Source organism: Zeus faber, assembly GCF_960531495.2.
Source record: "Zeus faber genome assembly, chromosome: 13".
Taxonomy (NCBI): domain Eukaryota; kingdom Metazoa; phylum Chordata; class Actinopteri; order Zeiformes; family Zeidae; genus Zeus; species Zeus faber.
This window is the reverse complement of record NC_137198.1, coordinates 1211921-1237511: the sequence shown is the minus strand read 5'-3', so window position 1 is coordinate 1237511 and position 25591 is coordinate 1211921. Positions and strand designations below refer to the sequence as shown.

Below are 25591 nucleotides of genomic sequence, written 5' to 3'. Positions count from 1 at the left end.
GTTCCCTCGGTAGGTTTACGGTTCATCATGGTATCCGGTGGTTAACAAACCAAGCCTGACATTGACAATTTATCCTTATTTCAGGCATCGACAGCAGGTACAACGAGGGCTGCACCGAGCTTGCCAACTACCTGTTCCACGGCCTCTATGGGACGAATCAGATGCATTTGGACCACGTCCTGGAAGAGTTCCCTGAGGAGGTTCTGGATGGTGGGTTCCCATAACGACACGCTTCCACAACCTCTGTTTTGTTTTGTCTTTTTCACACAGTTTCCTAATACAGTAGCACGTTATGATGGTTGTGAATGATGAATATATGAATAAATGAATATATTGATTGGATTTCCGGTTCTGGTGAGAGCTACCACTTCCGGTTCCGGTAACGTCTTTTGTGTTTGCGCTACTTTGTTGAATCGCTTCCCAAAACTACCTGATTTTGGATGACGGATTTGGGATTATTTGCACTGTGATATCCCTCCTCTTTCCTGACCCTCGCCTGAACTGTCTTTTCGGATTTTGGAAAGTGGACTCTGGCTTGGCTAGCGCTCGGCTAACGCTAGCGAGCCTGTTAGCCTAGCATATTGCTAACTATGACGGCATCGATGCCTACCTCCACGGATTGTGGGAAATGTTTGCGCCTGGTCGACAGACTCAGCGCTCCAGAGAAGTCGGTCTTCGAAGACATCCACAGCCTGCGTGAGGACATGAAGAAGGATCAACTGTTTGTGCGTCTGACCTCCATCGCTAGCGCTCAGGCTAAGCACATCTCCTGCTCCATGTCCTCCGCTGTGGTCGGACCGGACTTAGACTCCACTCTCCCGAGCCAGTTGGTGGCTCCTCTGCCGCTGCGGGCCCCGCTGTTTTCAACACCGCAGAGCGCCGCCTCGGCTCCCGCAGCGCCAACTCCGCCCGTCGTGGCTGCAGACTTGGACCGCCTGCCTGCGCCGCCTCCGGGAGGACGGTGCACTCCTGGCTCGGCTGCTACTGTCCCTCGGAACTCCTCTGCTGCCGGACCTCCATCCATGCTCATTGTCGGCTCCTCCATGGTTCGACACGTCACCCTGCCTGCGGCTTAAACCATCTGCTATCCGGGTGCTCTCGTCCGGGATATAGACTCAAAAATCCCACAGCTGCTGGATCAAAACCCGTTTGCCCCCACTGTTCTTATCCACGTCGGAACCAACGATCTCAGGAACAAACAATCGGAGACACTTAAAGAAGACTTTACGAAGCTTATTGACAGGCTTCTACAGTCGGACCGCCGGTTCATCGTCTCTGGCCCGCTGGCGTGTCCCAGCTTTGGAGAAGTAAAATTAACGCGTGTCCTTCAGCTACACACATGGCTCAAGGGACCCCGCTGCCCCCTCAACGTACCGTTTGTGGACAACGTCAGGACCTTCTTGAACCATCCAAACGTCTTCAGACATGATGGAGTACATCCAAACGTTACATGGCACTTACGGTGAAATCTTCTGTTCGCTGCTGATGTTTGGTGAGTCCGATCCACTCTGACATTAATGACTGTCACTCTGCAAAATTCCGTAACTTCCCTGTAACATACAGGAATCTAAACAATTAGATACTAATAATAACGCTACCGGTTCGAACTCTCAGTACCCCGCAAGCCATGCACCCAGAACAATAAAAATGTCTCTACCAAACGTAAGGTCACTAACTAACAAGTCATTTTTAGTTAATGAACTTATAAGTACTCATAACCTGGATTACGCTCTACTAACTGAGACCTGGCTGGATAGAAATGACTCAGTCGCACTCATTGAGACAGCACCTCCAAATTTCAAGTTCATCCAAACCACTAGAGCTGACCAGAGAGGTGGTGGAATAGTCTTCTATACCTGCAAGGAAATCCCCCCGGAGAATTCACGTCTTTTCAACACCTTGCTCTATCTATAAACTGCAGTGCCCCCATTTTAATCATCGCTGTCTATCGGCCACCAAAATCTAAATGTGGCTTTCTTGATTAATTCTCTGAGCTGCTGTCCAAGGTCTCCACTGATTATGATTGTGTAATTATCTCTGGTGATTTTAATATTCATGTTGACAATAAAACAGACCCAGATGCTCAACACTTCATGAGCCTATTGGAGGCGTTTGACCTGACTCAGCATGTTTCTGGACCCACCCACAACAAGGGGCAAACTCTGGACTTATTTATATCAAAATGACTAAATATCATTGTACCCTGTGTCATGGATGTTGCTATTTCAGATCACTGTTGCATTTTCTTTGACAAGTCTGCTCTTCCTGTACAACAGGAACAGGAGGTTGATCCAGCATGATGGCCAGGTCGTCTGCGTAACCATATTTGCTAGATGTTGTATCTCGAAGGTCATGGATGTAGATGTTGAAAAGCATCAGTGAGAGGACAGAACCCTGAGGAACCCTGTTTCTCAGTCTTCTGCGCCTACTTCTCTGGCCATTGTTGGTCTGTAGGATGAAGCTGCGGTTTGACAGCATCTCCATAATGAAGTTCACCATATGCCTATCAGGGATTGTCCTCAGTAGCTTCAGATGGAGTCCACGGTGCCAGACGGTGTCATGCGGCTGTCAGGTCCAGTAGCACCGGCCCAGCTCTCATTAGCCTGAAAGCTGTCTTCGATGTCTTGCGTGAGCAGTGTTTCCTGGTCCACCGTTGACCTGCCCTGGCGGAAACACGCCTGTTCCTTGGGAAGTTGTGGGTCCACGCAGATGTTGTCACATTCTGGTGGATCACAAATTCCGGGTGGATGTTATCACGGCATGGGGCCTTGCCTTGCTTTAGTTTGGATTATGGGCAGTCGGTGGTGTGATCGGGGGAACCTGTCAAGGATGTGTCTCTCCGGTGTGGGGTCAGCGCTGCAGCACAAGGCGAAGGCCAGGTCCGGGTTGGTATGGGTGTTCGGGAAAAGTAGAAGCTTTGGTGCTGTTTTGCATCATACAGGAGCAGAGTATTTGCGCCGGAGGCCCTTTCACACAACATCTCTCCGTCTGCAGATGTATGGCTGTATCCCCAGTCGGTATGCTGGCAGTTGAAGTCCCCTGCGTAGATGGTGGGTGCCGGGACCAGCGGGAGGGCTGACACGGTCAGTGTTGATGGTGGGGGCTTATACACGTTGACCACTGATGTGTCCTGGATTTTAGTGACCAGCCACTCAACACTGGAGCCAGTTGGGGAATGGCCACCGTCTGTCCAGTTGAGGTCATCCCTCACAAAGGTTGCCAGGCCATGCTGTCTACTGTAGATGGACCCAGCGAGATGGATCCCGGGCAGTGGAACTCTGTTGTGATATTACAGTTAGAGGATCATAAGAAGGGTGTGTTTTCGGGGATAGAGAGAGTCAAAAGGATTTCCCTCCCGAGGTCTGATTGAAAACTTGACCTGTATCCTAGGGACGCTAATTAAAGGACCGTGACTGGATTAAGATGAGATGGTGTACACAGTTGAAATTTTTGTTTCCGGTGAGGGCTACCACTTCCAATTTCGGTGACGTCTTTGCTGTGCTTTACTTTGTTGAGATGAGATGGTACACACTGCTGACTCAATACAGATGAGGCGATTTCTGGTTCCGGTGAGCGCTACCACTTCCGGTCCCGGTGACGTCTTCGCTTGTGCGCTGTTGCTGCTACTATTGCTGCTGTTTTTGTTGCTGCTGTTGTCTGCTGCTGGTATTGTCACTGCTGGTGCTGTCGTTGCTGCTGGTGCTGTTGTTGGTGCCGCTAACCTTATACCTTAACTGGTGTTGTCCTTGCTGCTGCTAACCTTATACCTAAAGTTAACTCTTGCTTACCTTATACCTCAACTTTACGTAACCTTACACCTCGACATAACCATCTCTGACCTGAGTGACCTTTCCGCTTCCGGTGAGAGCTACCACTTCCGGTTCTGGTGACGTCTTTGTGTTGCTGCTGCTGTTTTTAATGTTGTTTTGCTGTTGTTGCTGCTGGTGTCGATGTTGCTGCTGCTGTTGTTGCTGCTGTTGTTGTTTTCTGTTGCTGTTGCTGTTGCTGCCACTGTGGTTGGAGTCCCTTTTATTGTTGCTTTTGTTGTCGCTGTTGTTTCTTTTGTAATAACCGGCTGACAACTACGTTCTCTCTTTCTTTTTTGTATTTCTTTGTAAAGCGCATTGTGCTGCCCTGGTATGAAATGCGCTATATAAATAAAGTGTGATATGACTTGACTATATAGGTACATGGAAGCTATTCCTGCACCAATCCAAGTGGTTTATTTAAACTCCACAAGAGATCAATCAAACTAACATGCCTCCCTCCGTTATTTACTTGCTGATACAAAAGGCTTTATTTTTCTGAACATTTCCTCGACGTCCCGTGTGCAGAGTTCTGACAGGTGCCTGTTGAACAACTTAACTTTTTCGCAAAGAAACAATCACAATATCCAACACTTTACTTGTTGTATGGTCAATGAACTGCAATTATAACTTTTTAATTATCAAATTAAAATCCTGTTGCATTAACAGGAACTGTGATAACAAAACCTTTTCAGTGTATATTTGACGACAAACAATTGGTGTATTCTCTTGTACTTTGCAGCTGTCGTTGCCGAGTCACAAACCGCCTGCGCTGCCGGGAAATGATAAAAGAAAATCTTGTTTGGTTTAACGCTACGTTCTGAAAAACAGGGTTTTACTGAATGTCGGTATTTTTCCTGTTCTGCTTTTTGGGTTCTAGATCTATCACGCTCTTGATCACTAGATTGCTCTGACAGTGTTTTGCTGGTTTGATTGTTTTTTAAGTTCTGGGAAAGTCTATGTGCCACAGATCATTGTAATGCAAATTAATTCAAAATTGTTGTGGTGAGAAACCACAGCTGTAGAAGCAGAGAGGAAAACACTACTGCAAAGTTTTATTCAGAACGTCAGACGTCTTATTCTTTTGTCCTGACCAGATGTGATCCTGCTGATCAAGGCGGAGTGCGTCCACCTGTACTGCAACCCAGTGAACTACAGCTCCCTGCTGCCATACGTGTCCCACTGGAGGAACCTGCACCTCTACTGCATGACCCACAGCGAGGTAGACGGCCTCACTCTCCTACTTGTCCATTCCATCTGTGTTTACTCGACCGAGGGTTGGGCGATATGGCCATTTAATATCAATATTTTTATATGAGACTAGGTTGCGTCTGGGGGGTTTGGTTGGCTGAATTAAAGTAATGTCATGTCATTGTTTGAGCTTTCTGAACTTTGTTGACTGTTCTAGCTGTTCTAAACACTACACCTCTACCTGCTTGGTCATAAGTGTCCACATTACTAATGAATGTTTATCAATTATTTCTTGTCTCTGAATATCTTCCCAAAGCACCAACACATATAGTGAAATTATTGATATTGAGGTATATTGTGATGTTTGATTAAGTCAATATGGCCCGGACATAGCCAGGTGTAATTCTACTTTGGGGGTAGGCTGCATGTTAAAATATATAATATATTATAATTGTATCGGAAAATCTCAATATCGTCACATAACCTTTGATTAGATTTCTTGCTGCTGACTGGTGTCTCCTCCTCTCTCAGTATGAAGATGAAGAGGCTGCAGAGGAGTTTAAGATCTCCAGTTTTGTCACCATGGTGCAGGACTGCAGCCGCATCGGGGTGCCGTACATGTCGCAGGGTACGATCTCTGCTGTCTGAGCTAGGACGCAAAAAAATAAACACTTTGACAAATGTATTATTTGTGACATCGCAATGTAGTAGTGACATGCAAAGCATCTTTAATTATTCTTACATTCTGCATGTATTTCAATTTTTTTTCTAAATTCTTTATTGTGTTAATTTAATATTGTTTCAGGACACACACAGAAGTTCGACATGTTTATGGTGGAAAAGTGGCCAATCATTCAGGCGTTTGCTCTGGAGGGGATTGGAGGAGGAAGCTTTTTTACCATGAAATACAAGGTACATCTAATACTGAAGAATGTTGCTTTTGGCATTACTGTCAAGTTACTGTGCCGTGGTTAAAGGTACTTTCTGTTCTTTTCTATGTTTTAAAGACAATATGCAGTGTTATAAAATAAAATTAACATTCCACTGTATAGACTCTAAAAAGCAGCTAATTCGAGTGCAGTTAGTCATTCAAAAGCCACACAGCATCACATACAGCACAGACTGTGTGATATTTCAGCAGTGAGTTTTGAGCTGTTTCAGCGTCACTTCCTGATCTCTGAATCCTTCAGCTCATGGACATGAGTGAGAGGCTGTGGCAGATCTACAGCCGGCTCGACCCCGTGTCCCTGGATACGCTGCTCACACAGGTAACAGGTGTTCTACTGGGGCGGAAAATCTCATTTGGTTTGAGTAAAAGGATAAACCCCAGTGGGTCAGTGTGAAGTGATAATAAATGGATGTTGTGTTTGTGTTTCAGGAGCTGGTTAACTTTGAAAAGCAGTGGGGTAACTTTTACTCCAGCTTGGACCTGGAAAGTCACCTCTCCATTCTGGAACTGTCGGAAGCGCAAGCAGGAGAGGTTCGTGCCGGTGGCTGGCAACTTCCTCCCAGCAAGTGGGATGACAATGTAATGCAATTGTCGCGATCAATGGATGCACTTACAGGAGTAAAGTCGCTGGTCTATTCTTGGCACCGGCCGATAGCAAAGCAGTAGTGGCTATGTTGACCTTTTGGAGAGTCAAAGGTGGAAGACTATTAGCCGTGTCAAAGGATAATATTCAATAGAATTAACCGTACTGAAGCAATCAACCAGTGTGTAAAAGAAATGTGTTGATCCATCCCCAGGCCTTTCGCAGTTATTACTCCCATGGTCTGATCTCAAGCAACATCACAGAGAAAAGGTACACATCACACCCACCATTTAATACGTGTAGCTGTACCAAAGAGGTCATTTATGAAGCAGTGGTGAAATAGTTAATACTATTGATATTATTTCCCCTGCAGTAAAAGCCGGCAGCCCTTCGTGCTGTTTGGAAGCCACTCGTCCAAGGAGAACATGGAGAGCCACTCCTTCAGCTTCCCCTCGGAGTGTCACCAGGTCCGCAGCACAGGGCCCCAGGGCTCCACGGCCAGGCACATGGTGAGACACTACACACCCTTACCAGAGGAAACCTATATTCCAACACATATTTTTTTATTTTGATAGTGGCTGATTAGCGGCCCTGGCAGGCTGGCAGTTCATTTTCCTTAGTTCTCAGTTTGATTGATCAGTAGATTTTGCAAGACGAAAAGATGTAAACTTGCCTTCAGTGTCATCTGGTGATGAAACCGGGGATATGAAAATTAACTCTAAATGAATGACATTTTTGTATAACATCACCCACTTACCGTTGATTGTAGTCATAGTGAAGTGAAGTGAAGTGACAAATTACACAGCAGCAGCAGCAGCTAGGCTAGTTGATCCCTCCCGCAGCCATGCACTGAGCTAACACAATTAGCATGCAGCCTGTTGATATGTCCGGACACACTGGACACACAGGGAGGAATTGGGTATCAACCTTCTTGTCAGAATTTGGAGTATCCCTTCAGTAGCTTGAATGTTATTCTCCCTTGTAAGTCGTTTTGGATAAAAGCGTCTGCTAGATGACTAAATGTAAATGTAATGTAAATATGTAGATACTGTAGTATGATATGTAAAAAGTATATGTAAACAGTTTGATATAGTAGTATGATAGGTAAATAGTATGATAGGTAAATAGCTAATATGTAAGCAATTTGATATAATAGTATGATATGTAAATAGTTGGATATGTAAATCATATGATGTGTGGACAGTATGATGTGTAGAATAGAAGAATTAAATGTAAACAGTATGATATGTAAACGGTATGGTATACATTTTAATAGTATGATATGTAGATTGACAGGTAAACAGTATGATATGTAGTATGACATGTAAATTGTATATGTTTAAATACCGCTGATACAGACTGACCGATTGATATCCTAGTATGATATATATAGTATGATGATATGTAAAATAGTATGATAGATATAGAATATATAAAGAGTTTGATATAATAGAATGATATGTAGTATAGAATGATATGGACTGGGCCTGTAGGTGGGCCTGTAGGCCTGTAGCTCAGGCCGTAGAGCTGGTGGTCTAGTGATCCAAAGGTTGCTGGTTGGATCCCAGGCTCCTCCTGCTAGCATGCTGTAGTGTCCTTGAGCAAGACACTTAACCCCTAATTGCTCCTGATGGCTGCGTCCGTCGGTGTTTGAACAATTGTAAGTCGCTTTGGATAAAAGCGTCTGCTAAATGACTAAATGTAATGTAATGTAATAGTCCTCATTCCTCAACTGTTCCTCAGCATATAATGACAGGTGGTTGAGAAATTGCCCTCCACAGGTCTTAAAACACTGTTAAGTTAAGTACTGTATCAGTCTAACTTTGATATGAATTGTGTGTGTGGGAGGTGCACAACTGTTTTGTCAACAACAAACACCATCTGTTTCCTTTAGGTTTTGCAGTGCGTGTCTCCTAAGGGACCCCTGGCCTGCGCTCGGACCTTCTTCTTTGGGACGACCCACTGTCCCTACCTTGGTGAGGATACTGATTTAACAAACTGTTATTCTGATATGCAGTTAGAGAGAACAGGCAGATGAGTCCCGATGTATTGTGCCGTGTGAAGTACTTTCACTCCTCCCTCAGCCAGGTCAATTTACTGTACAACACACTTAACATCCTTTTTCGCTTGTTTTCCTCACAGGAAACCATAATGTGCAGCAAAAGAAAACAGAGCTCCTGTAAGTGAAAAAGATTATGTGGACAGGAGTTTCATAAGGGGAACTGGGATAAGTCCTCAACTGTTAAACGTTGTGTTTTTCAGACTCTTGTCTCAGATTTACTGTGCTGCCGTCCAAGGAGTTCTGTCAGGAATCAAGTGCTTCTCCTGCACCTCCAACGCTGCCAAGGTACAACAGCGGCCCTAAGTTGTTGACTGCCAGCGGCCTATCGGCAAATAAGATGACATTCACCCACAGCAGTGGCTGATGTTTATCCGTTGTGTTTAATTTTGCTCTGGCTAAATGTTGCAGTGTTTCCCACACATAGACCATATTTGCATCGCCCAGGTATATTAATGCCCACCAAAGTATATTTGGTGACCTATTTTAGTATTTTTTTATTAATATTTCTTTATCCGTCTGAGGATAAAGAAATAATCTAGCCACTGGGGGTGCCCAAGCCAGTGTATCATCAGGTCCCAAGCCCGGATTTATAGAGAGGGTTGCGTCAGGAAGGGCATCCAGCGGAAAAAAACATGCAAATCAAACATGCGGAAAACAAATCTGATTTCCATACCGGATCGGTGAAGGCCCAGGTTAACAATGACCGCTACTGGTGCCGTTAGCCGACGGTGCCAGTGGAAATTGTGCTACTGTTGGCCGAAGAAGAAGAGGGGTAAGGCGCGTCCGGAGACAGCAGGAGAGGAAGAAGGGTAGGAGAGTAGAGTTGAGAGTAGGAACTTTGAACGTTGGCACTATGAAGGGTAAAGAGAGAGAGCTGGCTGACATGATGGAGAGAAGGAAGGTAGATGTACTATGTGTACAAGAGACCAGGTTGAAGGGAAGTAAGGCCAGGAGTATCACAGCCAGGTACAAACTGTTCTACCATGGAGTGGATGGCAGGAGAAACGGGGTAGGGATGGTCTTGAAGGAAGAATATGTCAAGAGTGTTTTGGAGGTGACCAGAGTGTGGGACAGAGTGATGAGCATGAAGCTGAAAATTGATGGGACGATAATGAGTGTGGTCAGTGCGTACGCTCCCTCAGTTGGGTGTGAGATGGAAGAGAAAGAAGAATTCTTTAGTGAGTTGAATGTAGTGGTGGAGAGCATCCCCAAGGGAGAGAGAGCAGTTGTTGGAGCCAATCTCAATGGGCATGTTGGCGAAGAGAGCAGAGACATAGGTGACGAAAAGGTTATGGGTAGGTATGGTGTCAAGGAGAGGAATGTGGAAGGACAGATGGTGGATTTCACCAAAAGGATGGAATTGGTTGTTGCGAATACGTATTTCAAGAAGAGAGAGGAACACAGGGTGACATTCAAGAGTGGAGGAAGGTGCACACAGGTGGACTACATCCTATGCAGGAGGTGCAATCAGATGGTGGTCTGTAGGATGACTCTGGAGGCCAAGAAGAGGAAGAGAGCGAAAGTAGAGCCAAAGATGAAATGGTGGAAGTTGAAAAAGGAGGAGTGTTGCATGCAATTTAGGGAAGAGGTAAGGCAGGCAATGGTTGGGAATGAACAGTTACCAGATGACTGGGAAACAACTGCAGAAGTGGTGAGGGAGACGGCCAAGAAGGTACTCGGTGTATCATGAGGAAGAGGAAGGAAGACAAGGACTCTTGGTGGTGGAATGAGGAAGTACAAGAGAGCATAGAGCAGAAGAGGTTGACGAAGAATAAATGGGATAGTCAGAGAGATGAAGAAAGTAGACAGGAGTGCAAGCTGATGTGGCGCAAGGCGAAGAGAGAAGTGGCAAAGACAAAGGACGAGTTGTATGAGAGGTTGGACAGGAAGGAAGGAGAAAAGGACTTGTACCGATTGGCAAGACAAAGGGACCAAGCTGGGAAGGATGTACAGCAGGTTAAGGGTGATGAAGGATAATGATGGGAATGTGCTGACTAGTGAGGAGAGTGTGTTGAGAAGGTGGAAGGAGTCCTTTGAGGAGTTGATGAATGAAGAAAATGAGAGGGAGAGAAGAGGTGGTGAATGATGTGGGGATAGTGGAGCAAGAAGTACAGCAAATTAGCAAGGATGAGGTGAGAACAGCATTAAAGAAGATGAAGAGTGGAAAGGCAGTTGACCCAGATGACAAACCTGGGGAAGCATGGAAATGTTTAGGTGAGATGGCAGTGGCGTTCCTAACGAGACTGTTTAACACCATCCTGGAAAGGGAGAGGATGCCGGAGGAGTGGAGAAGAAGTGTACTGGTACCATCTTCAAGAATAAGGGAGACGTACAGAGCTGTAGTAACTACAGGGGAATAAAGTTGATCAGCCACAGCATGAAGCTATGGGAAAGGCTGCTGGAGGCTTGGTTAAGAGGAGCGGTGGGGATCAGCGAGCAGCAGTATGGTTTCATGCCAGGAAAAAGTACTACAGATGCAATGTTATTCAAACACGTCGGTGTTTGAATAATTGTAAGTCGCTTTGGATAAAAGCGTCTGCTAAATGCAATGTAATGTAATGTAATGTAATGTAATGTCTTTGTGGATTTAGAGAAAGCGTATGATAGGGTGCCGAGAGAGGAAGTGTGGTATTGCATGAGGAAGTCGGGGGTGGCAGAGAAGTAGGTAAGAGTGGTACAGGATATGTATGAGGGCAGTCAGACAGTAGTAAGGTGTGCAGTAGGCGTGACCAAGGCATCAAAGTGGAGGTGGGATTGCATCAAGGATCAGCTCTGAGCCCTTTCTTGTTGCAGTGGTGATGGACAGGTTAACAGATGAAATCAGGCAGGAGTCTCTGTGGACTATGATGTTCACGGATGACACTGTGATCTGTAGCGAGAGTGGGGAGCAGGTGGAGGAGAGCCTGGTGGAGGCAGCATTAGAGAGAAGAGCAATGAAAGTCAGCAGGAGTAAGACACAATACATGTGCCTGAATGGGAGGGAGGGCTGAGAATGCGGTGGAGAAGGCGGATGAGTTCAAGTACTTGGGGTCGACCGTCCAAAGCAGCGGAGAGTGCGTGAGAGAGGCGGAGAAGAGAGTACAGGCAGGGTGGAGTGGGTGGAGAAGAGTGTCTGGAGTGATCTGTGACAGGAGGGTTCCAGCCAGAGTGAAGGGGAAGGTGTACAGGACGGTAGTGAGAGCAGCCATGTACGGTTTAGAGGCAGTGGCACTGACTAAAAGGCAGGTGGATGAGGTGGAGGTAGCAGAGTTGAGGATGTTGAGGTTTTCAGTGGGAGGGACAAGCATGGACAGGATTAAGAATGAGGACATTAGAGGGACAGCTCAGGTTGGACAGTTTGGTGGAAAAGTGAGAGAGGCCAGATTGAGATGGTTTGGACACGTGTGGAGGAGAGATGAGAGTTACATTGGGAGGAGGAGGCTGAGGGTGGAGCTGCCAGGCAAGAGGAAAAGAGGAAGCCAAAGAGAAGCTTGATGGAGGTGCTGAGGGAGGACATGCAGGTGGGTGGTGTCAGGGAGGAGGATGCGCAGAACACAAGGTATTGAAGGCAGATGATCCGCTGTGGCGACCCCTAACGGGAGCAGTCCACAGAGGAAAGAGAAGATTTCTTTATCCGTCAGAGAGAACAAGGCCATCCGCGATCAATTAACTAGTGGAATCATTTTCTGGTATTACGTTAGAAGACATGGACAGGGCTCTCCAGTTCAGGAAAGCGCTCCAAGCAGGGACTAATGCTGCGTTCACAGGAACTCAGAAAACTGTAATTGTTGTTGGAAGTGATGCTGCGTTCACTGGAACTCAGAAAACTAATTTGTGGCAGTAGTCAGAGTCAAACATAAACTTTCATTTAGATTTTAGTGAAACTGTAAAATAGCACATTTAAGAAAGCTTAACATGATTATTCACTAAACTGGCTAAAAGATTATTCAGATATCTTTGTGTCTGTTGATTAGCATAATAATAATTTCACCCCTAAATACAAAATGTTTTTTACTTTTAATACACCTGCGTGAAGATGAATGTTTCTTTTTTAGGCAAAGGATGTGGCAGAACAAACCTTTTTTGTGGCTTTGGACTCGATGAATCTCAGTCAGTACCGCATGGCCCTCAGGTCTGTCTTCCTCTGTTTCTACTGACTTCCAGCAATGTGCTTCCTTAGATGCTCCAGTTTTTTGGGGAATTTGTTTCTTGTCTTCAAGGTCAATACCTACATATCTATGTGTAAAATACAGAAATAGTGACTGGCTGCAAGCTAAGAGGGGATCAGCTAGCCTAGCTCCTGTGAAATTAGGGAGATACACCTCCCAGAATCTCTAAAAAGCAGAGTTATTTAATCAATACATCTTGCATCTTCATGATTAATAGAAGTAAAAACGTTAAAGCAATATTAGGAGAAAGCAAGAACTGAATTGTTTTAAATGCTGCTACATTTCAAACTACTATTGAGCCTCCATCTGCTGGGTGCAGTGTATATTAGTGAGTTGGGGGTTGCCAGAACAGCTTAGCTGACTGAACTGGCAACCTGACAGCACCAACATGCTTAGATTCAGGCGGCACAGAACCCAAAAAACTGCAGCATCCCTTTGATGTCCAGACTTTGTCAAACCATATTTATGGTATCTCTGCCCCCTCACAGGTCTAAAACTGCATTTAACATCCAGGCTGTAAATAATGAAGGAAGGTGAGTGACGCTCAGTTCAGCCCTCAGTATTAGTTGTTAGGGTATTTGGTTTATCTACTAAAATGTATTTTTTGTGTTTTTTCTTTCAGGGTCATTCCTCTTAGTGACGAGGGAAGTCGTTATGTGATGAAAACTGTGAGTGGAATTGAGGGATGCTTTCTTTAAATACTTCCCAGACATGTCCAGAAAGTGGATATATTTCCTCTTCTTGTCCCCGACAGGCCTGCATGACGGTCCATGACGTCCCAGACCTCCAGTGGAACCGCGGTGACCTGGGATCCCTCATTTTCTCAGAGTCCTTCCTGGAATCCAGCATCAACATTGAACAGAAAGGTGAGAAACACATCAAATCACATTAGAATAGAATCAACATCAGAGTTCAAAGTTTGTTCAAACACAGAAACAGTGTTTAGTTGCCGCTCAAGCGAATGGTGGTTTAGGTCACAAGCAAAAGTTATGATGGAAGTTAATATGGGTCATTTTCAGACGTCTTATAAATATGCTGGAATCTTACCTTCAGTAATGTTCTTATCTTATTAGGGTAATTTTCTCTATAACAGATTACAGTTACCATTTTTCTAACTGAATTACATGAAGCCGTCACATGTATTCTGTTACTCCATGAGCCTGTGCTTTCCCTGCAGACGGCAGCGTCTCCTCCGACAGCTGCTACACGGTCCTGACCACCACCGTGCCGCGCTACACCTGCTGGATGGTGAGTGCGTGAACGCTTCATGTCTAGAGAAGGAATTAAAAGCACTCTGTTGAGGGTTGTAGCACTGATATCCCAGAATGTATATGGGTTTATTCAGTCAGTGCAAATATTCATCGTTGCTGCTCAGTGCCACCAATTCTGTTCTTCTGGCTGTTAAGCACCCAGAGGAAACCTCAGCAGAGTAGAATCAGGGACCGGGCGACATTGACAAAAATCAAATACCACTATGTATTTTGGAGATGACTATTGGTGCTTTCAGAATATATTTACAAATAAGAAATATTGAAGGAAGCAATCAGGCAAAACCTCAGCAGAGGATAATCTTTTCCAGGATCTATTGTCAGACACAGACTTGCAGCACGTGGCGAAGTCGCAGGTTTGCTGCTGAATCTCTAACCTGTCGTGTGTTCTAGATGGAATCAGATGTGAAGCAGTCGGAGCAGGCCCAGCTCCTCATGAAAGTAAGCAGAGATACATGGTAAGCTGCTCCGTGGCGGCTCTGCAGATATCATTCAATCCTTTGTGTTTCGAACAGAACGAGGAAGGAACCTGCCTGGGAACGGCTCTGACGGCGCTAGACGCTGCATACGTCTTCTCCAGAAGCCAGCTCTCCACACCCGAGGAAGGTGAGCTTCAGAATCTACATCTGCACATTTTTGTGATCTTAAAGTGGCAATCCCTGAGATTATTTTGTTGAAGAAATTCTGTATTCAATACTTTATATATAGCCGGCACTTTGTAAGAAACTGTCATGAATGTATATTTGCGTTATACATGTAGTCTTACATATGCTGTCTCCACTGTTGGTGGCGGGGTCCGCCTTTCTGAGCAAGAAAACAGTGATCTGTGATAGGCAGCCACAGTGTATTAGATAAGCAATAAAGCACCTGGTGGATGAACATCCACAAAAAGGAACAGCACCCTCGGATGAAAAAATATGCTCACCACCTGAAGTAACCAAAGCCAAAAACCAACTTACTAAAAAACAAATTGATCAGAAGAAGGCAAACTTGTTGTGTCATCCACGAGACTTGGGCATTAATGACAGAAATATATATTTTTATCCACAGGAAAAATCCGAACATTGTAACGGTGAACCGTGTAATTGCAGTTCACCGTGTTCTGTAACTTATCGCGGGAGGGACGCCTCCCTCCCTCCACCCCCTCTCTCCCACCGCCCATTCTCTGCCCCCTCTTTCAGCTCAGAGCGGTAAATTACGGGGAAAACGTTTCTGGAGATTGCAGTGATTTCCACTATTCACACATGCAGCTACATTCCGGAACATTTCCGTCTTGCGCCTTTAAGAATGGGCAAGGGACAGTCCAGCAGAAGTGGAATAGAGGTATCAGAGAATAGGAGTGGAAGTTTTTTTTATTTCTTCTCCAGACAGCGCTCTGTGTTTTCATTTTTGATCTATCTATTTTCGTTTGTTTCCTACTTGTATAAAACAACATTTTTAAACACAACTCAGTTAAGGGACTGTCCCGTTCTGTCCCATCCCGTGTCCCCACTCTCCTGTCACACCCTCTCCCTGTTGCTTTCCATTGCTATGGGACTTAGTTTGGTAAAAAATAGATGTTTTTGTGTAAATATTGTAAATAATTGATCCTGGTCCTGATCCTGCTTGTTCCGTGCGCGTTTCAGCATCAGAATTACTTTATTTGACAGGTGCATTTACATGTACTAGGAATTTGTCATGGTGATTATTGGTTCGTGTCTACAGACGATTAGGGTGTGGACGATTTTGTTAATGTAGTTACGATTTCGGGACGGACGAAAAGCACGTCGGGACAGGAGCGTGACGGGCAAGATAGCAGCCACCCATCCTGCAAGCCTGAGGCCTATTGTGTGGTGTATGTACACAGTATGAGTTTTAGCACTGGGAGAGACAGGCGAAGCACAACCCGGTCAACATGGGCGCAGCATGCCGGGGAGCGGCCATGCGGACCCGACCGCGGACCAGACCGCGCCATAGTACGGTCACCTCCTGTACCCAGAGGCATCATCCTACAGCGACCAGCCAAGAGCGCAGAGCGGCCCGCCGTGCGCCTCCGCCATGCCGGCAGCTCCGCGCCCCCATCAGGCCCCTGGTCAGCCCCTGCCGCTGACCACACTGCACAGACCAGAGGGCGGCAGACGGCCCCCCCACCCACAGCCTGCCCCACCCAGCAACGAGCGCCTTGCGCACCGAGAGCACCAGAGGACAGGTACCCCGGCAGCACGGCGCGAAGACAGGAGTCCGCCCCCCACCGGATGAGGCCACATGGTGAGCTGAGCACACCCGGCCAGGCTCAGGTCCCCGCCCAGGTCACAGAACACCTAACCAGCCCCGGTACCCCCCGACAAGACCAGGAGGACCCCCACATGCCCCAAAACACCACGGCATTGCCCGGACCTAGGAAGACTCAAGTATTAATGGATGGAGTTATGTCAGTGATAAAAGTAGCCCATTTTACATTAATGAATCAACCTTGTTTTTGGATATTGCCAATAGATTTTCCATTGAGAAGTATTCTATTAATAAATGTAACTATTGGGATGTGGTAAGATTATGTCTGTTTTTCCAGTTGATTAATACTATTTTCTTATAATAGAGTGGTCAAATATATAACATTTATAGAATATACAATGCGATCCTATGCACAGGATAAGTTATTTGTATGGGTATAAATTATGATTCTAAGTAATTCTATATATTTACTAGGTTTTTACACTTTTTACACTGGGATAGTACAATATTAAAATGTCTTTTCTTTAACACATTTCTGTTTTTCAACTTACAGTGCTACCTCGACTTAGGACTGTAACTTGTTCTATAAGAACAGTCGTATGTCGAAGCAATTTTTCCCATATAAATTATAAAATCATGAAGGGTGAAAATAAACAAAATACACAGCACAAACACAGTAAATATGAAAAAAATATCAATGAGCCACGAACTACGTGCACACACCATGTACACGCCAACTGCAAATTTCCACAGTCGTATCTTGGAGCAGTCCGTCGCAAGTCGATTCAAATTTTCGCGACTATCGCTCCTGGTATCTTGAATTAGTCGTAATTAGATGCAGTTGTAAATCCAGCTGCCACTGTTTCAGGTTTTTGGAAATGAAGACCAGCTGTGAGTATCTTGTGTTTTCATTTTCACTCGTAGGGAAAATCTGCTTCTTCTCTGAGGGTCTGCTGTTCGTCCACCCCCAGTACGGAAGCTTCACGCTCAGCAACGATCACATCAGCTCCATCCGCTTCTACGACGCGGTATGCAGGCTGCGCAACGGCCTTGATCAACCACACTAGACCAGTGATGATAAAGTGGTAGCCAGTGTGTGTGATATATTATAGCGAAACTGTGTGTGCTGCAGGACACCAGCTCCGTGGCTTCCCTCTTTGTGGAGTACGAGGACATACTGCTCCCCCACCTCCCCTTCCCCCTGCACAGCCATGACCGCTGCCTGGGCTTCTCCCTCCAGCCCAAATCCAAGAGTCACAAGAGTTTCTATTCAAAGGTACGACTATAGTGGGTTGGAAATACATAACACACACACAAGTAACTGAAGACTTCTATTACTATTTCCTATGTAACCATTTCTAATATTACTATTTATCTCTACAAGGGATTTTGCCTTTGAAACATTTGATCGATTTATTCCGTTTTTGGCACACAAACTCCCATTTTTTCGAGAAAAGTGTGATTTTGACCTTAAGCTTCGCTGTTGTCTTGGTAACTGTAGCAGCGTCCCAGTATAACCAGTGTCTCGCTGGTTTCCAGGTGCTGCCTGTTTGGCGGAGCTCAGATTCTGTACTCACTCTGCAACTGGTGGAGAAAGAACAACTGACCTGGGACCAGAGGAACATGTAGGAAAACAAAGCTTTTTCCCCCAAAGTATTTAACAACTTGTAAGACAACTATCACGTGTGAGTTTTGAAGTAGAGGAAAGTTCAGAATAGAACAAATAAATTGCTTTCATGAGTACGCCTTGAATGACAGCGCTAAATCTTAAATGCTGTTGTGTAGCACTAATTTACAAACACCGATTTTGTACAAGCACTGATTTTAAGTACTAACTCTCCTGGTGCTTTAATTATAATAATAAATGATGACCATCATGCTGATGCATTCCTTGCAGGCACTGCAGGCTACAGAAGCTGCACGATGGCCAGGAGCCTCCGGTCGCCAAACGCAGAGGCAGCCTGAAGACCTCATACTCCCACCTGCCAGAGCAGGACATGTGAGCGCACCCTACAATGACATAGAACCACATTCTACGTGTCCGTACAATATGTGCCCCCACAATGCATTATGGGAAGTGTGTGAATTGTACCATATTTCAACAATATTTGTACTGTGTTTAGTACTGTGTTACACTACTTCTGTCGTTTCTGTTGGTGGCTTCTCTTCATCGTGTCTCTTCTGCCTTCCACCAGGTTCCTGCAGCACTTTGCTCTCAGCAGTGTGAGTCAGGAGCCCATTATGAACGACCACGTGGGGGCGCTGTTCCCCTCCTCAGAGCTCAGTAACCCTCTCTGCAGCCAGGCAGACAAGGTGACAGGCACAAATATACTCATCACAGTAGAGGGGAAAAAGGAAAATAATTGAATTAAAATGTTATTGTATATGTGTTGATCTGTGAGTAGGTGATCGTCTCCATCCTGAGTGGACTTCCAGGAAGCCACAAGAATCGACTCTGCGCCTGCCTGGTGCAGCTGAACCAGGAAGCTGGAAGGTATCATCAGAGCGTACTATATATATATATATAGAGATAGATAGATAGATATGCAGTACAGTTACCGCTGTGGCAGCACTACTAGTCACTAGTAGTATTAACTCCCATGTTGTTCCACTCAGGTGGGTGGTGTACCAGCCTTGTGATGGCTTCTCGGCCTCCCACCTCCAGAGCTACCTGTCCAAATTCCTGGAGAGCCACAGAGGCTCCAGGTCCAAACCCCGCCTGCTGCTGCTGACACCAGGGTGAGGACGTTTGGGATCAGTTGTGTGGTTGTTAACATTAAAATCACCTTAATTTTGTACTGTAACTAAATTATAGCAAATAACACTGTAGCAAGATGATAAGATTATAATAATTACAATTTTAATTAATTACATAATCAATTCTAATTATGAATAATTAGGATTATATAATATTGATTTATATGAAGAATAATAATAATAGTAATAATAACAACTATGATTATACTTTATTATTTTATTAACAGTTAGTTAAAATAAAATCTGCCTTGCATAATAGAAAGACACTACATTGACCTGAATTTGTCCTGTACAGACATACTGTATTGAAATAATAAGCACATAAAATTTAGTTTTGCATTATGTTTGTTCTTTTGTTTTTTTATTCAAAAAAATATATGTTTTTAAGTATCCAAACCTCCAGCTGTAGTTGTTCTGTTGTGTCGGCAGTGTTCTATCTAATGATGGAACGGGCCGAGCTCTCCCTCGTCACTCAAAGGAATCCCAGGATTTGTTTTCAAGCGTTTTTTGGTGCTGTTTTATATTGGACGTTAATTCCCCGTCTCTGGTCCAGATACACAGATGTTCTGGACGTGGTCCAAGCCGTCCTGTTCCATCCTGAGCCGCTGATCCAGGCCTGTTTCTCCATCGGGGCCGTCACCGCCTGTGTCGAGCCGCTCGCCTCCTGCATGGAGCACAGGTACCTCCTCATTATACCTCCCACTGGATGTTGCTTGTCGAGTCACACAGTATGTCTGAGAAATGTGTGTGTGTGTATGTTTAGTTTAATAGGTGCTAACAGTTCGGGGTTCGGGGAGCCCAGTAGTCCATCAGAATGGCAGTGGTGTGTGTATTTTAAGGTGCTATTATAAATGTCGTTCTCAGGATCTTCCTGTTAAAACATATAATTATACATTTTTAAGTAGTAACAATATAATATATTCATACTGCCCATCCCTGCTCAGTTCTCATACTCACTGTGTCCCTCATGTTAACAGTTGTCTAAACGCTCTGTTTAGCTAACCACCTCTATCTGGCTTCTAAGTGAAATGAAAAAGGAGAACTGCAAAATTATAAAAACTGAATTTCAAACTAGACCCACAGTAATGTCACAGTGTGTGGTGATGCTGCTAAATCAGTTGAAGTGCTGGAGGTTTCCAGGGGAGGTTACGTGACTGTCTAAGCTTTTAAAACTGAAGGCTGACTTCCCTTTTAGAGAGAGGATCAGACCTACATTTAATCCAACACTTTTGTCCCGGGCTTTAGTTGAAGCTTACAGAGCCTCTATCTGAGCTGCTCCCAAACAATAAGAATCCACTCCAGTCAATGACCTGCTCGCTTCAGACGGACACCCTGGTTCAGCCGCTTACTGACCACCGCTTCAAAATACAAGGCTTGAAGGAAAACTCCGTTCTCTATTCCCTAACCGAGAACTTATTTTTCGATCACTGTGGGTCAACATGAGTGTTGTACATCCGAGTCTTTTAAATTGATCCACTATTGAGAGTATAGCTTCAGATGACATAACATACGTACTGGGAACAATGTGGTAATTGTGATCGTGTTCTTTGGCAACGGCAAGTTGCGGCGGTGCAGAGCAGTCGACTGAAGCTATTCTCTCAAAACTTCAAATAAATCTAATGCCAACCTTAGGTTGACTTCCGATGATTGGAAAAAAAAGTTTAGGTTAAAAGAATTCTCAGTAATATTTCAACCAGGCAATTGAGAGTAGTGAATAATCAATGCAATAAATTGATTCTGCTTCACAAAATTTGAGAGGCAATTTTATGCAACAGTATGAAATGTGAGACGTCCTCTGCTGCCTCCTGCAGCTGCTGTTCGGTGTGAGACACATGCAGTAATGATGCACTAAGAGGCAGACCCTATGGATCTCCATTTTATTTTCTCCGATGCTTTTAGCATCTTGTTGCCAGGAGAGATGATTGGCTGTTGAGATGAGCTTTAAACAGTCTCAGTCTCTGAGGTGTGTTTTATCATCCTGAGCCGTGGACCTGCCCCACTTGGCCCAGCTGTGGAAAAGTCCATCAATAGCCCAAGTTAGCACCGACTTTTCCATTTTAGGCGACAAGCCCCGCTGTCACTGTCTGTTGCCGTTGATTGTCCGGGGGTGCGCACACCCTCACTGTGGTGCTAATTGGGTGTCTTTAGCCCAGATCAGGGCTGACCTGCCTGTCACCCCCCTCTGCAGAGCTCTCTAATCCCCCCCAGATCCACACAAGAGGCCGGTGCAGCGCCCTCCCCCGAGCTCAGCAGTCACTCATGATCCGTTTCTTGTGATGGATGTAGACAGTTCATTACATCAGGACAGGAAAGATGAATGCCCCTCAAATAGCTGATCCCCCAGCCTGCAGGCTCCCCATAAGCTGCAGAGGAGGGTGCTGAAGACTTTGCTTGCTGAGAGAGAGAGAGAGAGAGAGAGAGAGAGAGAGAGAGAGAATCATGTTAAGATTAAATGAAATTACAGAAAGCTTTTAGCTTGCTCAGTTGCCCTTGGTGGTTGCCATGTCCTCCTGTGAGTTATGCTGCCTCAGGGGGCTAATCAGATCGCTGGCCAAAAACCATAACATGGAATTAGCTTGTTTAGCACAGTGCAACTTTGGCACGAATGGGTCATAAACAGATTTATTTTTCCTGTTGATATAATGGTGTGTACCACAAATAAAAAGGTGGTTTTGCTATGTGTGACACCTGTTTTTAATGAACTGATGACAACAGATTGGGATTCTGGGCCCCTCGGTACTTTCAGCACGCATGGTAGCACCTGCTAAACAAAACTAGCAGTCCCAGACCAAAGGCACTCTGGTACATGTGACCTCTTCTCTTCTCCCCAGGTTCGCCCTGCCCAAGTTGGTGGAGCAGTGCAGCCAAGGTAAGTCACTTTCCCGCAGAACCTCCTGCACTGTGCTTTACTCGTGTGACTCCACCTCCGTTTGGGTTCTGTGCTCTAGTTCTGATGTGGGATTGTTTGTCATCTAGTGGCATTGTATCGTCATGAAAATACGATTTTGTAAGTAGTGGTGTAAATTGTTAAATATATGATAAAATATGAAGCAAGATGTTTCCCAGAAACAGCCATTTATACAGCCACAGCTTCTTGAAACTAAATACACAGCTGCAAAATCTCCAGATGCAAACACCTTCCAGAATCACTGAGGTGGAGTTAGAGCTTCATTAAATGAAGTAAAAAGCTTAAAACCAGATCTCAGTTTCAAATGCAGCTACTTGGAACTACCATTCACAAAGCTAATTTTGCGCAAAAAACATTGGAGCTGGACGGCGGTTAACTCCCCCTTCTCTCCCTGTACCTGGGTCCACATTAGGTGTGGTGAGTACGGTGGTGTTCACCACGTCGCCAGGAGAGGCGACCCATCCTCTGGTGCAGCACGTTCAGCAATTGATACGATCCGCCAACCCCACCGCAGCCTTCATCCAGGCAGAGAGAGCAGCCGTCACCAGGTCCATCTCTGCTTCACATATCCGCTGCAGCCCACGTGCTGTCCCCGACTTTTGAGTCTGTTTTGAGATCTATTTTAAGACTTCCCTTTGTGCTCTCACTCCTGTGTATTGGAGGGTAGGCTCGCTGTTTTTCATCCCAGGTCTTATTAAAATGTTGCTTCCCGTCATTTATAACTGTTCACAGCACAACCCCACTGAACTGCACTTTACTGTTGAGAAGCTTCCCACTCTGCTGCAGCTTTTCACCCTGCTTCAGTGCAGTCCAACGGGGCAAACCATGAAGACTTAAGAAACTCAAATAATCTAGAATTATATTCACATATTTCTCTGTGTGATTTTTAACGTTTCAAGTCTGTTGCGAGTCTCTTACGTTCGCGATGATGTCCAGAAAAGTGATGATTTGTGGACATGAAAATATATATGCAATACCATCGTAAATTCCCTTAAATTCACAGGTTAATGCGGTGGAGCGGAGTCGTTGTAAAACAAAACCCTGACCCTCGATGCTGTTTTGCTCATTTATATGTTGTGTTTGTCAGGGATGAAGACATGAAGATGATCTTGAGTGACAGCAGCTTTAAGGAGTCCCAGATGCTGAGGGCGCGTTATCTCCTTTACCCCGGCTGGTAAGATCCCACTGACCCTTCGTACCGCAGGGAGCTGTGTGAGGAAAACTGGACTGAGCCTTCGTTGGAATGAACTGTATGGACACATATTGGATATACTGTTGATGTTGTGAGAATGGCTTCTTCCCTCAAAAAAGTGCTTTGGATTGGATCAACTTAAAATCATTTAATTGACTTGGGTTGTCTTCGCGTAGAGGGGCGGCATTGGACATCAAGGGAAAAACAAACTGTCCCATGTTTTCTTTTACACCACGCATTAGTGAATTTCTAATCAAATTTCTAGTCCGTAGTTTACAGACTAATAATGTGTAAAATATGACACGTAATCATAAAAACATTGTTATAATGTTCATATTTATTCTGTTCTATATTCTGAAAACATTAAGTACATTTGCATGATTCAGTAAGCATCGTGTTTTTGAAATTCATTTGTGGGTCACATATTATGAACATGAAGCGGGCCGCATTCAATGATGTCGCGGGGCGGATGTGTCCCCCAGGCCTGCGCTTTGAGACCTCTCCTTTAATTTATTAAACCTTTATATTAGGTTAGGTTTTAGGTTTTCTGCACTTAAAATTGAGAACTAAGTCTAGATTTTAAGCTGAGAAACCAAAAGTAAATGTGATTCAATCCAGTGCGAGTGGCCGATTGCCACCTCCACCACATCCCTCCTGTCTAATTGCCTGCGGTGCAGCAGCAAGGCCAGGGGTGGAGGTTGGGGGTGGGGGGCAGTTCTGGGTATCGGTTGCTGATTGCTCTAAAGCCCCACGGGTGCAACTTGTGCAGTTCTACGGGCAGCTGGCTCCGAGCAGCCCAGTAACAAGCTGTTGGCCGTGCAGTTGCCATGTACACAGTGGGTGGAGGGGGTGGGTGAGGTCAGGCCCTCTCTCTGGCCTCCGTCCACTCAGATGCCCATAACCAGACGCCCCTATATCCTCAGATCAGATCGTACATGACAGCGATCTGCCTCCAGCCACCATTCTGCTGTGGTCCTATCAGAACACTGTCTTTCACTGCCGTGTGTGTGTCTTGGCGTGTGTCTTGGCGTGTGTCTTAACGTGTGCATGTGTGTTTACACGTTTGTCCGGATCTGAACTTTTGGTGAATCAGTCACCATCATACAGCATCATTTCCTAGCCGCTAGCTTAGAACTCCCGAACGCCCGGTCCCCCGTCAAAAACCAGCGGCGCGTGAAACAGATCACGTCAAACAGAGTTTAGATCCAGAACCTCCAGTGTCGGAGCCCGCGGGGCGGCATGTTCACGTGCACGTGCGCTGTTTCGTTTCAGGTGCAGGGGGCGCTACTCCCCCGGATCAGGGTCTGTGGTCCTGACCCAGCAGCGCGTGGAGTTCCATCGGCCCCTGGAGAGGGCCCTGTTCACGGCCCGCTGTAAAGGTGAGATGGAAAGAAAGACACGTGACAGCGCTGCAGATCCGTGCTGGCAGCCTGATAACAATTACATAAGCTGCTTTTAGTTCCTGATATGGAGATGACGGCGGCCTCAAAGTCATTGTCAGCAGTTGCCGTTAATAGCGCGTATTCCCAGAGGAAGTGTGCGACTATTACCGTGCCATGGTAAGAGCGTAGCGCCGTGACACCTTCCCAAGCGCTGCGCTTTTGTGTAAACAGTGAAAAAAAGAACCGCACTGTAAAGTCTGACGGCTGCTTATGTCCTCTCTCTCTCTCTCTCTCTCTCTCTCTCTCTCTCTCCAGCGCTGAAGGCTTCACTCAGACCGAACCCCTTCAGAGGAAATATCTACAACGTTTGGGGGAAGGTCAGGTTTTGTGGTACGCGTGAAGTTCCCTTCTGGTTTCCTTGAAGGATCAAGTGTCATTTCATGTTGTTTCTTCTTATTAATAGTAATAACCTTTATGTGTATAGCACCTTTTATACTCAACATCAGCAGCTTTAAGTTGAATTAAATCAATTAAATAGTAATAATGCAATAAGCAAACAAGCAAAATGCGATTGATATAATTAAGTAGATCCTTAGTATTGGGTAACTTTAGTCCTTAGATAATGGGTCTTGAATTATTATTCTTGAACTACTCCAAACAATTCTCTAAATGCTCCTCACAATAGTGGCACTTTTTAATGGAGTGAGACATTGAAGGATCGCTGTCATTCCTCAGCAAATGATTACGATTGGTCTTAAATTACTACTCTTGATTTCACTTCATTCTCAAGTCATAGTTTAGTTAATGGCGTCTACACCTGAGACTGACACTGTGTAGTTATTCCACCTTCTCTTTGGATCTTGATCTTGACCTTGTGTGGAACCTCCAGACTCTGAGAGGAAGATGGAGGTGAGCTACAACGCTGCGAGTGAGTGTCTCAGTGTCGCTCTGGACCGGGACCCAGAGCCAAGCGTCGCTTCCTGTTTCCTGGTGTTCCACGGCGTTGGACTGACCCAGGACGGACTCAAGGACTGGCTCAGACTGTGCGTCAAGCAGGTAGAGTACTTAACAACAATCTGTTTTCGAGACTTTTTAGAGGGAACCTGAGGTGTACAGGTCTGGTTGTTCTTTTCC

At 45.3% G+C, this 25591-nt stretch overlaps 1 protein-coding gene across 1 annotated transcript in view; it reads left to right on the top strand.

The window, feature by feature from the left end:
* Nucleotides 1-25591, top strand: part of dnaaf9 (dynein axonemal assembly factor 9) — a 36171-nt gene that overhangs the window by 1066 nt on the left and 9514 nt on the right. The window contains exons 2-34 of the mRNA XM_080012620.1: nucleotides 1-9; nucleotides 85-210; nucleotides 4904-5028; nucleotides 5529-5625; nucleotides 5803-5909; nucleotides 6188-6265; nucleotides 6376-6477; nucleotides 6744-6799; nucleotides 6903-7038; nucleotides 8424-8505; nucleotides 8672-8708; nucleotides 8792-8876; nucleotides 12626-12702; nucleotides 13228-13272; nucleotides 13362-13407; nucleotides 13494-13605; nucleotides 13917-13987; nucleotides 14401-14448; nucleotides 14523-14613; nucleotides 17143-17246; nucleotides 17351-17494; nucleotides 17758-17843; nucleotides 18116-18217; nucleotides 18414-18531; nucleotides 18624-18712; nucleotides 18835-18957; nucleotides 19529-19654; nucleotides 21807-21844; nucleotides 22296-22431; nucleotides 22971-23057; nucleotides 24348-24454; nucleotides 24773-24847; nucleotides 25347-25513. The exon at nucleotides 1-9 is cut by the window's left edge and continues 71 nt beyond it. Of these exons, the coding sequence (XP_079868746.1) occupies nucleotides 1-9; nucleotides 85-210; nucleotides 4904-5028; nucleotides 5529-5625; nucleotides 5803-5909; nucleotides 6188-6265; nucleotides 6376-6477; nucleotides 6744-6799; nucleotides 6903-7038; nucleotides 8424-8505; nucleotides 8672-8708; nucleotides 8792-8876; nucleotides 12626-12702; nucleotides 13228-13272; nucleotides 13362-13407; nucleotides 13494-13605; nucleotides 13917-13987; nucleotides 14401-14448; nucleotides 14523-14613; nucleotides 17143-17246; nucleotides 17351-17494; nucleotides 17758-17843; nucleotides 18116-18217; nucleotides 18414-18531; nucleotides 18624-18712; nucleotides 18835-18957; nucleotides 19529-19654; nucleotides 21807-21844; nucleotides 22296-22431; nucleotides 22971-23057; nucleotides 24348-24454; nucleotides 24773-24847; nucleotides 25347-25513 (3032 nt within the window). The remainder of the gene's footprint in view (nucleotides 10-84; nucleotides 211-4903; nucleotides 5029-5528; nucleotides 5626-5802; nucleotides 5910-6187; nucleotides 6266-6375; nucleotides 6478-6743; nucleotides 6800-6902; nucleotides 7039-8423; nucleotides 8506-8671; nucleotides 8709-8791; nucleotides 8877-12625; nucleotides 12703-13227; nucleotides 13273-13361; nucleotides 13408-13493; nucleotides 13606-13916; nucleotides 13988-14400; nucleotides 14449-14522; nucleotides 14614-17142; nucleotides 17247-17350; nucleotides 17495-17757; nucleotides 17844-18115; nucleotides 18218-18413; nucleotides 18532-18623; nucleotides 18713-18834; nucleotides 18958-19528; nucleotides 19655-21806; nucleotides 21845-22295; nucleotides 22432-22970; nucleotides 23058-24347; nucleotides 24455-24772; nucleotides 24848-25346; nucleotides 25514-25591) is intronic.